General features: G+C 37.5%; 1 protein-coding gene across 1 annotated transcript in view; it reads right to left on the minus strand.

Moving 5' to 3' along the window:
- Positions 1 to 1,569: 1,569 nt before the first annotated feature.
- The window catches only part of LOC142152881 (protein diaphanous homolog 1-like), a 418,442-nt gene continuing 403,927 nt past the window's right edge, over positions 1,570 to 16,084 (minus strand). The window contains exon 11 of the mRNA XM_075209944.1: positions 1,570 to 5,863. Within this exon, the coding sequence (XP_075066045.1) occupies positions 5,661 to 5,863 (203 nt within the window). The 3' untranslated portion in view covers positions 1,570 to 5,660. The remainder of the gene's footprint in view (positions 5,864 to 16,084) is intronic.

A 16,084-nucleotide genomic window follows, 5' to 3' on the forward strand; every position in this document is an offset into this window, starting at 1 on the left:
TCCATGAGAAGAATATACCAGACCTAGCACCTAGAGTTGGGGCCAAAAGGGTGAATCATTGTCTCACCAAACTATATAATTTTCCTCCACTTGTTGTGTCTCTCCACAAACTATAGGTGCGATTTCATGTATATTTTCTACAATTAGGACTGTATGTTGCCACCCTCCCATAAATTACATATTAAGTGATCAGGCTGAGTGTCCCATGGAGATCTCCGTTCTCTGCCATGTAAAGGCTGTAACCGTCCCACAAGCCTCGGTGGTGGCTTCCCAACAAGTGTCTTCTCACATGGATGTTCTCTATAGGAGGACATCCTGTTCTAAACAAATCCATAGCTCTGTATATTTTATAAGTTTTCTAAATTCTTCTCGATTGCAGACTTTCAATAACCTTTTCTCAGATTTGGTTTGAACTTTCTTTGATCTTCATAATGGTGCTTCTGTTTCTAACCAACTGTGGAACCTTTCAGACAGGTGCATTATTTTTAAATCAATAAAAACACTTTACTGTCATGAAAGTGGACTCCATTCAGTTATGTGGCCTCTGAAGCCCACATATTGCTCAGTTAGATAGAAGGGTGCCTTGTGAATTCTCAAGTAATCAATTATTGTCTTTTTATTTGTAATTAAGAAAAATCTAGAGTTTAGTTTTGACATTTTGTGGTAATCTGGTTTAAAAAGAAATCCTTTTAGTAACACTGGTATTCTGCATGTGTTTGTTTTCTCCCTTCTCCGTCAGGCTATATCCCCTTACCCCTTCCCCTCCCATGATATTGGCTGTAAAACTCATACATAACATTAAGTGCTGCTCTGGGTCTTTTCATTATTGATGGGAAAGCTGTTGCATAATAAACCTGTCTAAAAATGCAGTTTGTGTATGAAATTTAATTTGACATTGTACCATTCTTATGCGCGAGCTGTTTCCCACCACAAGTACTGTTCATCTCATTTTTCTATCCATTGGCAATGTTACAAAATAAACCCCCAAACTAATTGATTTCACAGTTTTGTCATTGAGGTGATCAGACATATAGACCACAAATAATACTGAAGGCTGCTCTATCTGGAAGCAGTGTCAACCATTCTATGATGTAGGCTGCACAGACAGGGTCATCCCTGTCTTACGCTCATCTACTTCCTGTATCCTTCGTGTCCTGCCTTGTGCTGAATGTTTGCGGTGTGTTTACTCACACACATGGAATTGGTATCTCTGTGTGCTAGCTGTATTTGTTAGCTCATGACTATCCATGTTTGTGTTATGATGCTTAATTGTATTCATGTACCTATTATGCTTATTATATACATATATGTCATATCTGTACAAGGATGGTCTGGTGCTATGAGCTCTTCTGTGCCCTATAAGTGCAGAGGATGATCATTCGAGATATCATGATTGGCAGGGATCTTGGATATTATACCCCTCCAACATAGTTAGAAGAAGGTGGGGTTGGCAATAAAACATTTAACGTCGCTTTAAAGAGAAACGTCACATTGTCCTGGTTACATTTACCAAACTGACGCAAGATGTTAAATAAAATATGCTCTGAATAAAGACACAAAAGGCAAACAAACAGATGAATTGTTTTATTAACAGTTTGAACAAAAATATGATATGATTATACTTCCCAGAAAAATAAAGAACAAAAAAATAAGCTAGGGAAACATGATATGTTTTTCAGTGGTATAAACTGTCCACAATGCAGTATTAAAAAACAAAAACAAAACATAAAAACCCATTATGATGAGATGTCTGGCTTGCCACATTTGGCCTTTAGGGTTTCAAAACGAAACAAATAAAATAATGTGAATTACATATTAACATTGAAAATGACTGTCATGAAACTGCAATGACATTAAAGCGCAAGAAGTGGCATCTTACCGCAATGACATGTGCAGGAGGGGCTAAAACTTGTCAGGCTTATGTAATAAAATAGTGCAATCAGGTAGCAACCAATCAGATAATAGCTGTCGCTAGTCTGGCTACACTAACTGCTGAAAGCCGGTATCTTGTTGGTTGCTACAGATGACAGATCCTTCTTATTGCGCAATGTTATTAAATAAGCTGACATGTTAAGTGTCACAAATTGAGAGCAGCCTCAATCTCACATAAGCAAAAATACAACATTGCTTTATATAAAAGGACATAATTTCAAAAAGTAGACAGTGATGCCAGTCATAATATTTTCCCCAATTGCTACCGACACCAATATGTAGCTGCATTCTGATTAGTGGCACAGTGGTTACGCTGTGCCAGATTGGTAGACCAATGGATGGGTGATATACCAAAGCACAGGTAAAATGCTATCATTTATGATCTTACATATTAGTTGTGTTCTGCTTTGCTGGCATTCTAGTTTACATTTAAACTTCCAAAAAGAACTATCGATAGATTCATTGATTTACAGTATCAGGAATCACAAATGTTTGCTAGACGTACATGTTGGCTCACTATGTACATGTAGTCTTCAATACCTTGTATTTCAACCAATAAACCAACACCATTGAGTATATTGTGCTTATGGAGTAAGAAGCAATCATTCTCCTACTTTACAATGATGTACTATGATTTTCTGGCAAACGACGGGGAGCCCAGCACCCAACATTCAGAATAGTAGGAAAAAAAAATATGTTTGAGAAATACCAAAATAAAACTAAAATCTGTAAAACTAAAGCATAAACTTTGATGCATAGAAACCTTCTGCAATTATGTGGAAATACATTCCCAATTCAGAAACCTAGCTAAAACATAAATATACATAATTATTCTATCAAACCTTAAGATGAATATCCGTGTACTTGATTTGTAGAGATTTACAAACGCTGCGTGGAAAATAAACACCGGAAGTATACTGTGCTAATACAAGAATTTTGGCAATTTGAATTGTGCGATTTAAAATGCAGAAACTATTTCACAAAACTGAACATTAGCAGCTATGGTATAAACACTGCAATGGACACGTCGTTCAGCAACATGGAAAGTGCTTGAATTAAAGATCCTATCTAATTCTAAAATTTACCAGCATCACTATGTAAAGAGGTTTTCTACTGGAACTATTCAGGTGACTAAAATCCCTTCCCAATAAGAACACTTTGGATCTGCATCCATACGCTGTATTTAGTGGAGTCGCATCTTCCCTGCTGCTATTTTTATTGGGAAGGGATTGTGGAAAACTTCCAGTTGTCGTTGAAAGCCTATTTAAAATAATTGCAATTTCATATGAAAAAATTCAATATATAGCTTATGTTTTATTCTGAGGCTCCTCCCCATTTGCAGGTTTTCTCAGCTCTATCCATGCAGCCGTGCACTGTTTGACCATATGTCCCAGCTGACATCACTATATTTCTTAAAGTCCAGTGTACCAAACAAAGCTGTTTTAAGATGCAGTGTGATTTAAGCCGAGGTATAGGGAGGCAATGATACCCGTATCACTGATTGCTATCCGTGTATACTAATATGCATAAAACTTTGGCTGTACCATACGAATAATGCATCTAAAACCCAGATGTAAGGGAGCCCTAATGCTGGGGATTAGGCTGCAGCTGGTATTAACTGGTGTAAGTGAAGAGGTAGCATGTACAGCATGTACGTTCCAAATGTTTGCCTTATACTGTCCAATCATGTGATTGGGAGCGATTTTTCCCCTACGTCAGAATGGAAGGGATAGTGGCAAACTGATCCTCTGAGCATTTGAAACTTATAAACCACTTAGTCTGAGACTAGATCCTCTTCACAGGTGAACATAGAACAGAACAAAAGTATCAATACTAAAAGTTTCTAATTAACTTCCAATATTCAATTATATTTAATTTTACACATTCTTTCCTATAGTAGATGCTGGTTTTCAAGTTCTGCTTTATTTTTTGTCTTGGTGATGAAACATTCAATATTTCTATCAAAAGACCACATAATAGGCTTCCAATGTTTACTGTGCCATGGAGACACTTATAGGCACCCGTCTGGTGTCTTCCCAATGTATAAAAAGGAGTACATCGCTTTTTAAAACATTCTGTGAACCAATATCAGACATTGTGGAGACATAACAGTAACACAGAAGTAAATGTTAACATAAAATTTTGCTTACAAAAAAAAATCAAAAAATCAATTGGACCTAATTTATAAGTGTTCTATTATCTCCTATGAAGTGTGTGAATTACCATCTGTGCCCCCTACCCCATACATTCTAATGGAGCCCACCGGGTACTGATACAGCACTGATAGGTCAACCGTTAACAAGGAGCACAGGAAAATGAAAAAGAGCCTATGCCAAAATAAGATTATTGTTATGTGTTCCTATCTAGAGTCTCCTACATATAATAATCATATAAATCCCTAATATATCATGTATGAAATAAAACCAGTATAAATGACATAGTACAGAATTTCAGGAAACACACTGTAATTATCTTAATTTGCAGTGTATGACTACATATTTTTGGCTATTGTTTTTGCCTAAATTACTTTTGATAGGAGAACAAGTTGAGGCGTAAAGTCTGTGGTCAGCAATACAGGGGTGGTCGTATTCATGCACAAAAAGGTCTCATTTTATATTCAAGAGAAGCTTAAAAAATACAAAAATAGTTACGTTTCCAAAGAGATCTCTAAGCAACCAAACATAGTGAAGCGGAACCCTCCCCGATATTTAATACAAAAGATGCACAAAGGGAATATATGGATCATGCACTATGAAGAACGGCTGCTATGATGTTGACAGAACATGGCAAGTGATGGCCAATCAGGCGTAATACAGCAATCACATGACAGAACGGCAAATACAAAGTGCCTTGTCTCCATTACAATCCACCAGAGGGGGAAAATGCATTGATTTGTGAACACCATTATCGATTATAACAGCAATACTTCAAAACGCCCAAAGTCATTGGTGAACATATTTATAAAGACTAGTCTAACCACTAGATAGAAGAGGTATTAGAGACCTAGAGCTGTCAGCAGATGATTGAGATGAATCCTATATTATACAGGACATAAAAAGGTAGAAGAGTTGTCCGATATGATACAAAAACTGGGGGGGAAAAAACAAAAACAAGGGGGTACCATCGTCAGCTGATGTGTTTCATTCAAGTCTGTAAGATAATACATTAGACCTGCATCGTATGATAGGAAAGGCGTTTCCAGAAAAGACGATAAACATCAATTCCCTTGAACCATTAAAAAAAAAATAATCTGTGCTATCACAATAACACCAAGATAAATAAAATAGTCATTTACATTACAGTGATGTCAATGTTATCTGTCCTTAATAGTACACAAACCAGTGGATTAAGGCAATACTGTATTTACACTAGTTCATACTTTGGTTAGGTTAACTAAATCCATCCCATGTTTGTCTGTGCACTTATTGGCTTCAGGACCAATCTTCACACATAGGGGCTTCTATGTCTTTGCACATTTGGCTGCAATGATGTCCCTGCACACTGTACCAAGTAGCAAGCGCACATTACCAACCCCTGTCACTTATCCCTTTCAGACTAAAAATAAAATACCAAGAAAATGAAGGACCACTGATTGGCACCGTTCTTCCTATGAATGACCCAAACTGCAAGCTGAACATAATATATCCATCTCCTCCTTGAAACAATCATTTGAAAAGGGGCCTAAGCTGGTGAAAGTCTTCTGCAAAGTTGCTGCAAGTTCTCCTATTTTAGTTTAGAAAGTACATTGCACACTGCATGGTTAGCTGGAGCGTGTAGAGCATATCTTGGCTGTCTTCATGACCGATGTCCATTTCAGCCACGTCTTGTGCAGAATATTTCGGCTTCTTTGTACCCACCGATGTTAAGGCATCATCCTTAGTCAATTCGGATGCTAGCAGCGAGGTAACGGCATTGCCAGCTTTTCTGTTTGCTAAGGAAAAATGGAAAATGATGAGACAATAATAAAGGGCACTAGACCCTGCAATCATGATATCGATGAGCCTTTCGTGAATTGTGTCAATACATTAGTGAATCACCTACGATTATGATACCTTAAAGGGAACTTAACCAGAGACAAAAGATTCCAAAGTATCATCGTTATACTACTCACACTAATATTCACCAATAAATCCAGGTTAATAAATTTTTTCAAGCTTACCGACGTATGAGTGATTCTATAAGACTGCAGTATAATTTAATGGCCCTTCTCCTTGTAAGAACTTCAAACTAGTTAATTTCCATGAAAAGTTAAAATTATATTTTGCATGCATAGAAAATTTAAATTCAGAGTAAGATCTACAGTGTCAATTAATTGCAGCAGATTTAAATTAAAAACTCTAGTCTATAATATAAAAGCCTAGCGGCGTGTGTTAGTCTGTGTGTGGAAAAAAAACAAACAAGCTGCAGCGCCACCTGCTGGGTGGAGTTATACACTGACCTACTAAATTCTTAGCATTATCTAATATATAAAAGTAAAAGCCTAGCGGCGTGTATTAGTGTGTGTTTGTGTGTAAAAAACTATTTTCTCAGAAAGGACTCATCCAATTGACCTGAAATTTGGTATACTGACATTATTTGACAAAAAAATTAGAATAGTTAAGTCAGTTAACTTCCATCATCCCCCCTTCCCCCCGTGGGAGGGGTAGTAAAGGCTAAATTTACGAGTTGAGGGGTGAAACTCATTTTCGTGAGGTAATTTTACCTTATAAACACACATTAAAAAGGGCGCTTGCGTCGGAAGTAACGCTCTTCCCCTGAGGAGGCCTGGGCTAACGCCCAAATGCATGACAAGAACCTTTTAAGACCTTAAGTAGCTTGATTTGACTAGAATGCATGAGTATCATGCACGGGTTAACTTGTATATATACAGGGTGATTCAAAAGTCACAGTACACCCTTTTATTTCAAAAACTCTACAGGAAATTTGGGAAACCTGAATACTCCAGTAAGGTATGGGTGACGTGGTCTATCTTTTACGGTATGTACCAAACACGGGCACCATCTTGAAATCGGCCCAATTCCTGTAGAGTTTTGAAATAAAAGGGTGTACTGCGACTTTTGAATCACCCTGTGTATATATATATATATATATATATATATATATATATAAAATGATGTGATTAAAATCCCCCGTATTCTCCATTCGCAATGTTAGCAGCTATGTACATAAAGCTGCTGTGAGAATACCCCTCATTGTTCTGTTTTACTATACTGAGAGATAGGCCTTGGTGGGGGGCAGTGTGAGCTGCCAACATTCTGTCTTCACTGCTGCTTACAATAAAAATTGATTTGTTATTGGAGCACAGTAACAAGCAACAAGTACAATAAACAGCTCGTCAGTATACAAACTTATACTACACTATAGTTTACTTCCATGAAGTGAAATAAAATTACACAAAACAACTAAAGAATAAAACTAAATCACTGAAGGGCCACTAAACCTAAAATACAAGTTACTGTATATAATTTAACTACTATTAACGATCAAAAATAAACTCATAAAATGTTTGCGTGTGTATCAAGACTAAAGAGATTTCTGACGTTTGCATCATCAGTTTTGATTGGTGGAAGATATTCCCCCTATGCGCATTAGACTTGTCCTATAGACGGTGAGAGGCTATTAACCAAAAAATAGCTTACACTCAACAGCGTATATTATTTGTTAGTGGCTATTATATAAAACATATTTTACGTTTACTGGACATTTAGTTAACTATATCCCAATATGTCTGGAATTACTGGGCAGACTTTTCCAAGGACACTAAGACAGGCATCCCCAGAAACCTGTCGAGAGTCACATGTTGTGCTAGCCATTGTTTTATTGAAACACAGCTGGATACAGCCAGGCTATAGTAGTTTGGTTAATATAACAGTAACATTTGTCCTTGGAGGACAGACTGATCTTGACTCCAGACCAAACAACATATCAAACACTAAAGATAGCTAATTGTGCTGCTTCTCTCTTGACAATTACACAATTAAGTAAATCTGTGTAAACTGATCAGTCTTGGTTGGTAATGCTGTTAAAGGACCACTAAATTTAAAATACAAGTTGATTTAGATAGAAGAGCTATTAACATTTACAAAATGCATTTGTTAAAGTTTCCGCTATTCTAAGTAGAAAATGTTTGAGATATAAAGTTTTAATTCAATTCCATCAAGGTAGAAAACCATTTACAAATATATTGTGAATATATTATAAGCTCGTTTTATGTAATACCACTTTCATACTGCGCCCCGGCAATATCCCCGGGTTGTTAACCCGGGATATTGCCGGGGCACAGGGGCAGTATAGATAAGAAGATTCCTAGAAGATTCCCGGGTCGGGCGGGTTCATACTACACCTGCCCGACCCGGGTTTTAGAAAAAAAAAAGTGTAACAAAAGATTTTAATAAAAAAAAAAAAATACATAACAAATGTTTACTTAACTTATTTTCAGCCAGCGGTGTCTCCAGTGCGTTGCCGGCTGTCAGGGGAACCTCTGGGTACTAAAATGACGTCATTTCTAGTCCATTAGAAATGACGTCATTTTAGTACCCAGAGGTCCCCCTGACAGCCGGCAACGCACCGGAGACACCGCTGGCTGAAAATAAGTTAAGTAAACATTTGTTATGTATTTTTTATTAATTAAAATCTTTTTTTTTTACTTCCCAATTTTTTTTTTTTTTTACAGTATGAATGGTGAGACCCGGGAATTACACGGGTTGCACCATTCATACTGCAGGCAAGCGGGGGTCCAACCCGGGAATAACCCCTCGCAAAATCCCGGGTCTAAGTCCCGGGATTTTAGACCCGGGATTTTGTGGTTGGACTATTCATACTGCACCAAGACCCGGGTTTTTCAGCGTGCCTCTGCAAAAACCCGGGTTTTTGGTGCAGTATGAATGGGGTATAAGGGCAACTTATATTTTCGGTTTATTGGTTATTTAAGGATATCCATTAATACCTTCACTAGGTCTGAATGACAGGTTTCTAGCTCTTCAATATGTAATGATTGGATTTACAAGCAGATGCCTGGGCAGCGTTCACACAGAACACTCTGGAGCTACTGGAAGATCAGTAGGCTAGCTGTGCGTTTCACCAGCCTTACCCTAAGCTTTAATATTGCTCTGGATGGGTGACCAATAACACTATTTTTAAGGAATCTACAGTAAAACGTCAGTGTAACACAGAGTTTTACCTTTCTGAATAATATACAATCACTTTCTGATCTTATTTGTGTAAAGTTGCCTTAAAAACATGGCTAAAATCTCTGACTGCTTTCCTTAAACTAGGCAGATGGACTCTCTTCAGTATCTAACATTATCTGCAGGTGAAGGATGAGAGGGAAGGGACCTATAGTTGGTCCCTAGGTACCGTTTGATACACTCTGCTGGTAAGTGTGTTTAACCAACAAAATCCATTAGGCAGTGCATAAGATTACCAAAACTGACCCTTTGGGTCTTATCAAATCTAAGTTAGGTGAAAAAGCATCAAACAATGATGGATATTTCCTTTGATGTGTCTTTATAATCAAAAAGATGCTATTTTCTTTTTTGAAATATACCCTAGACTGTCTTTTTAAACCCATCACTGATTGGGTAAATAAAGATTGAATTAAATCAATGTCTATACAAGTACAGCACGAAATATACAACTAGTGACAGGGTAATATAAACTATACAGCACCTACAACAGCTAATGTGGATTACATGAACCTACATTGGAATGATCTGCAGTTTAAATCACTACAGTTTAAACAATGCAAAAATACATTTAAAATAAAGCAATTGTTACATGTAATGTCCTGCACAGCAAGCTATTATATTAGTTACAAAGATAACAAGACTTAATCATGCAACATGCATGCACATATATAACATGCAATGGCACACAGCACACAAAGGAAATACAAATCAGCCACAAGAAAGCAGCACAGCTGTTGTTCTGAAATAACATAGGACACAAAGCATTGGCTTGAAGTGACTAGGCTTGCAGTAAGTTAGTGTTTTCCTGACACTCCAAGTGTAACTGGCCGCACGCGCACCAATATAGCTGGCGGCATCAGCAAGGTGCAGAGCATGATGCTAAGAATTAAACAATCAAAATGTATCATCGTTCTCAGGATAATTTTCTTCATCCAGCAGCACAGACTGATTAGGAGGAATAGGAAAGGAGTGTGGTCTGAGCAGAGCGGCATAAAGCAGTGTACAATATCTGAAGGCTTTCTAACGATGTCCAATTAGAAAATCATCATTTAACAATACCAGAGCATTTTTAAGTTCAAAGTTTAACAACGGTTACTCTACAAGGTTATCAGGTCCAATTTTGTACTTTCTTGTATTGTATTAAGGATAATTTAGAGCTGTACAATTAAAACTTCTAATGAATTAATGGCAACGTCGGCCAACTGAACTAAGAATAAGGTAACAGCAAAAGGAACACAGCAAACATTTGTGTGAGATACAAGGAAAGGCAATTATAATCACTAGTTCATCACTCATGGATGGATATAGGTTACCTACCTCCTCTTCCTTACACCTCTAATATCACTTTTATTTACCTTTATATCAAAACGTGGGCAGCATCTAGTGAACTTAGGCCCCCAAATAAAGCTAAATATAGCATCAAACAAGTAGAACGTTCGTTCCTTTCAAAGAAAGGTTCAGAAAAGTTTAGATCTTTCAATTGTTTTTTTTTTTAAATTTGGGGAGCAGACGGGGACAATGACTCCAGTCTGGGGTAGCAAACTGCAATATCATATTGGAAAAAAAATTAGTAAAATAAAAATTTCAACAAATGTTCATAATAATATGTGTCAATGAATCTGTAAGATTAATGGGAACAACTCGATCTGGAACAAGTTGTTTGAGAGATGCAACTGGAAACTGTGTGACATGGAGATACAATATTGTGTAGACAATGATGGACTGTTTGATTTTTGCAACATATTTCTGTGAAAACAAACAAAAATGCTTAAATTGACCAATGTGGACCACTAGAATGAGAATTAGAGCTTTTGTCTGAAGCAGAGTTTTAGGTGTCTATTCCCATTATCCGAAGGTGCAAGGGAAAGTATATCCACGTTAAATATTTCCAGTACAAACAGGGTATGAGGGCCCCATGTATGTCCTATATAAACAACTGTTCTTGTATCACTGGTAACCAATTGACATCTCTCAAACCAGTATTTAGTGTGACTTGGCTCTGCACGTCCTCATGCTTTGCCAACTACGTTAGCTGTAATGCTGTTAACATAATCAAATCGGAGGGAAAAGCATATTCTGAAATGAAAAGGGGAAGTGCTGAGTATGTTTAGCAATAACAAAAAAGGGACAACTTGTTATTGGCACAAACACGTCACACAAAATGCACCCAGCGTTACCGGCTCTGCTGTCTGCTCCTCCTCCTCACTGAGGGACAGCAGAGAGTCTAGTGAGAAGAAATACAGCATTAAGAGAAGGGAATGCATCAGTTCTTGCACTTACCTTCACCCAGGCTGAGGGACAACACAACACTGCCTGTTCTATATTACAGTATATCCCCTTACCATGGGGACTATCTTGAAGAACTAAAAAAATCCTTTGCATGTTTAAATAGACTGTAATGTATACGACTGGGGATATGGTAAAACAGTGCTTTCCCCCGATATATACCATACATTTTGAAAGAATAATTATTTTATCATTTGAAAACCATACTCCATCCATGGACAGAACTACTATAATTTGCTGTATTAATGATACTGGAAGAAAAGACATGTAATATACACGAAATGTCAACATAACAACAACTGTCAGAAAACCTCTTGGAAGCGTTTTTTTGGGGTTTTTTTTAAGGTGCGATTTCACATAGACATTTGGTATATTTAAACAGCAAATTTTGAAATTTTTTAAAATGCAGTGGGTTACACAATTGATTTGTGAAGGGGATTTTCATGGCTGTCTCTCCTGGAAATATTTGGCTTCTGCATGTTCCCAGCAGAGTGTACTCTGACCTTAGTCTGAGCCAGTCAATAATCAAGCTCTTCAGCAGTCACATGATGACAGAGGAAAAAGGGTGCAGGGTTTTATGCTATGAGCTGCCTCTCAGCTTACTATATATGACATGTGACTGTGGTTGTCATGGTAATCACATGACACTTCACAAACTGTAAAACATTAACAGCAGCTTGCAGAATCCTAAGGAACATGAGCACCAAAACTTGTCTCCTTACAGATAAACCAGAGTAATAATGAAGTGTCTTTCCTTGACATAAATCAGATAGGATTGAACCTTTGAGAATATTACACAATGATTCACACCCAATCCACATACAGAGATAGAATGGCTTTTTATATGCAATTACTGCAACAGATGCACCTTTCATTGTAAACATTTATTTCAAAGATTTACAGATATATTCAGCTACAACCAGCCAATTGTTGCATGGGTGGATTGGGGAACTAACCTATAAATACCGCCCCCAGTTTCTGATATGTAATTTTGTTCCAGAAACAGCTGAATTAAATGAATATGAGCTAACACTGCATTTATCTGACTCATGACTATTTTATTCTGCATATAATTGCAGAACAGGGAATTAATACAACACTGCCATGAAGTTACTATATTGAAAATGTTCTAGAAAGACAAAAATGTAAATTACTTTTAGTTTTGTTGACAGAGGTATCAGAAACACTTAAAAATGTTCTCCTTTGTATTTCATCTTTTAAGTCTGCTGTAGCAAAAATATATTCATATTTTTCTATTACTAGTTTTTGTTTAGTGCTGGTAACTTTTTTTTTTTGGTATCTTGTGTGGATTGTTGTGGGTTATATCTTTCCCATTTCCAACTGCAGCTAATTCCAGGTTAGTTTGTTGCAGATTTTAGCACCCAATTTATTTTTTGTTTTGGTTTCTCTTGTAATAGTAGCAAAAATATAACCACCTGAATAACAGCAGCATAGAATGCAGATGGGAAGAAAAAAATATAAATGTAATTAATATGGAAACTGGGGTCTTGGTTAGCAAGCATTATGTCTATCTTTTCATATTAAGATAAGAATTTTTTTTATTATTATTGATGCCAGGCCTGCCTACTTTAAGAGGTTAGATATCCTAACCACCCTTCTGCCACTTTATCTGTATGTTGTCACAAGAACTGAAAGATGGTATTATATTTAAATATACTTTTCTTCTTTTAACTAATCTTGCCATGTAATTTAAGCCAATAAGAGCCTGTGCAATGTACATTCTCAGTGCATGATATAGATTGATAATGGCTTTCTGAGGGGGAGTATACTGGAATTGGATTTCCATGGAGTGATGCTAGAATCTAGGAGAAAGTGCACAAGCAGGAGTACATCCTGGTACTAGGAGAGGTAATGTAGATAAGACAAGCTGCATCTCTCCAGTGATTACACACACTCTGGAAAACCCTTGTTGGCTGGAAACTTTAAGCTGACCTTGAGATACGTCATCCTACCAAGTCTTCAATATCATGTTGGTTTTAGTAAATAAATTCTTATTTGATATTGTGCTTTAAAAATCAGAAAACATAGCATGTTTCTTATATCTCAAAAGCTGCACAAAGCGGAATAACATATATAAACTACCAACCAGCACATAGGTTATAACTGCTATCAGTAACTGTAAAGCATATAATAAGTGACACTAATAGCAGCAAGTCAGTGGAAAACATGCACTAAAGACCTTGGTCTCAGGGTCAAACCTTGTAAAGTTCACAAGTATGCTGATTGGGTGAAGACAGACTCCCTGAGGATTGTGGGATGGAGATCTGCTTTCTGCCCATCCTTTTAGGCATACGAGTAGATTCAATTAGAGGTATTTTGACAAGTAACTTTGCAATACTGTTATCTATGCTTCAAATGACATCAGAAAGGATTATGCAACAATTTCCACCATGATCCCTGCCAACCTACTACTACAGTGTAGATCGTGGATTCCACTTGGTCTTGGAACCCTCATCTCACCAGGGTGGTGCAGTAAAAACCATTGCATCCAATGTGTACGTAATAATCCTGTGACTTGCTGTTATCAGGACTACAAAACAGTGACTGATTATTACTTTGTCATCCTGTTCACATACTGCTAGCAGCTGGGATCAAACGAGATCATTGTATGTCTGACCATGACCTAAGGAAAAGCATGTTGACTTCACACTGTGGCCGTAAGAACAAATTATGTTGATTCATCAAACTGCATCCGCCAGCAACAAATCTCTGGTTAAAACTAGTTTCTGCTGAAACAAATAGACTGTAGAAATACTGGATCTCTGTGAGAACAGGAGGCTCAGACCACAGAGTCTATTCACTGCCTGGAATACTAGAATCAGGGATAATTGCAGCGTTGTATAACTAATGCTTGGTGCTTCATCCTCAAGAATTACAAATCAGGAATTAATGGCTAGTGGGCTAAAATACCAGAAAGGACAACACTATACTGGCCTACAAGATACATTCACACAGTCATTACAATATCACTTAATGATTAATGACACCCATTGATGGGCATACCAGTCCACTCCAGTCCATATACTTTACTGTTCCCGGCTTCCCTACAACATTTGTAGGTCTACAGAAACCACAAATCCTGTAACAAGGTGCTATATCAAAGAAGATGGCAAATAAACAAGGTTTCAAAATATGGGAATAAAAAAAAAGTCTTAATGGACCAATTGTACATCATCAGTGCATGTGTGATCAATCGTGGAGTATACTCACTAGAAGTTATTATGGATTGAAGTGTTTATTACAACTAGTACATTTTATTGTACAAGTCAGTTTTAGATAAACACAGCTTTAATAGTAAATCAAAAGTATTCAGCAACAAATTAATAGATTTAATGGTGTGTGTGACGAGGGTGAGGACACCTTCTTGTTACCATTCTACATCTCCTATTCGTCCGCTCGTGGCTGGGGATAGGACAACCTGTAGCCAATCAGGTCATCAGAAACTTCACAGAGCAGAGTGTTTCAGGAGAGGAATGGGTTGGTCTTATGGGAGGCAGAGACCTGATGTATGAAGACACCTCTGTACGTGACAGAGACATGGTCATCATGTGAGGAAGAGACTGGAAGACTCAGAGTTAAGTTGGCCACACAAGCTGCAATACTGCAGCAGATAGAGATCAACCAAGTAGCCCAATATGACACATCCCAAATATCAGTCAAATACTGATAAAAATGGATGAGCTCATTATGGGGCATGACAGTAAATTAGGTTGTAAGATGACCATCACTAGCCTGTGTCTGTGATTCTACTTTACTACTAGGTTCCACTGATGCCTGAAATGATCTGGTCACTGTGCCTAAGAACAGAATGCCTGCGGCCATGTGGGCTCTGATCCCGTCACGCGGGGCCTTAGTGGAGGAATGGGCTCATGTTACTGGGTTTCAATAGCGGAAGGAGCAGCACACAGCAGTGATGTGAGGGGTCCGGTCATACAGACACAGAAAGGAGTCTGAGCCAGCTTTGTATGACTGAACTTGATATTGCCTATGTTGTGCTGTATAAATAGCTGATTATGTTTTGGATGCACCCTGATATACATATCCAACCATGCGATTTCCAGGATTAAAGAAATAATGTTAACAAGACAAAAGACAACCTAAGCTGTGACTTTCCTAAGCAGACGCATGATGTCCGTGTAGCTGCCTATATCAGAAACAATGTCCTCTCTCTCCCTAAACCTAACAACCATCAGGTGAGGAGAATTGTTAGATGAGTGACTACCACACCCTGCAGTGACTCATTAATCTGCAAACGTTTAAATAAAAGCTGTATTATTTTGCAATAGGAAACGGTCATGTAAAAACATGTTTATACAAAATACTAAGTTATACTTGGCTCACCTTTTCCAAGCTCTCTTCTAAAATAACTGTTAAAGAATCATTCCACCCCGAAATTATTTGAAGCAAAACTCTCCATTCCCCCAAACTAGCAGAACTGTGGCTTTCCCAGACTAGGAAAAGTTTCTGCTGCTGATGCGGGTGTAACACAGATGATGTCTGCACCTCTCTCCGTGTGTTCCTATATAACACCGTATTTTGCATATGAATCTAGTTTGGTAAGGGGTATACTTGTTTAAATAAATATATATATATATAATACTCTGCTTTTGTGCATCCTTACACTACTGCTTTAGCTCACAATATGGATGCTGAGTAGG

Source organism: Mixophyes fleayi, chromosome 4 (genome assembly GCF_038048845.1).
Source record: "Mixophyes fleayi isolate aMixFle1 chromosome 4, aMixFle1.hap1, whole genome shotgun sequence".
Lineage (NCBI taxonomy): Eukaryota > Metazoa > Chordata > Amphibia > Anura > Limnodynastidae > Mixophyes > Mixophyes fleayi.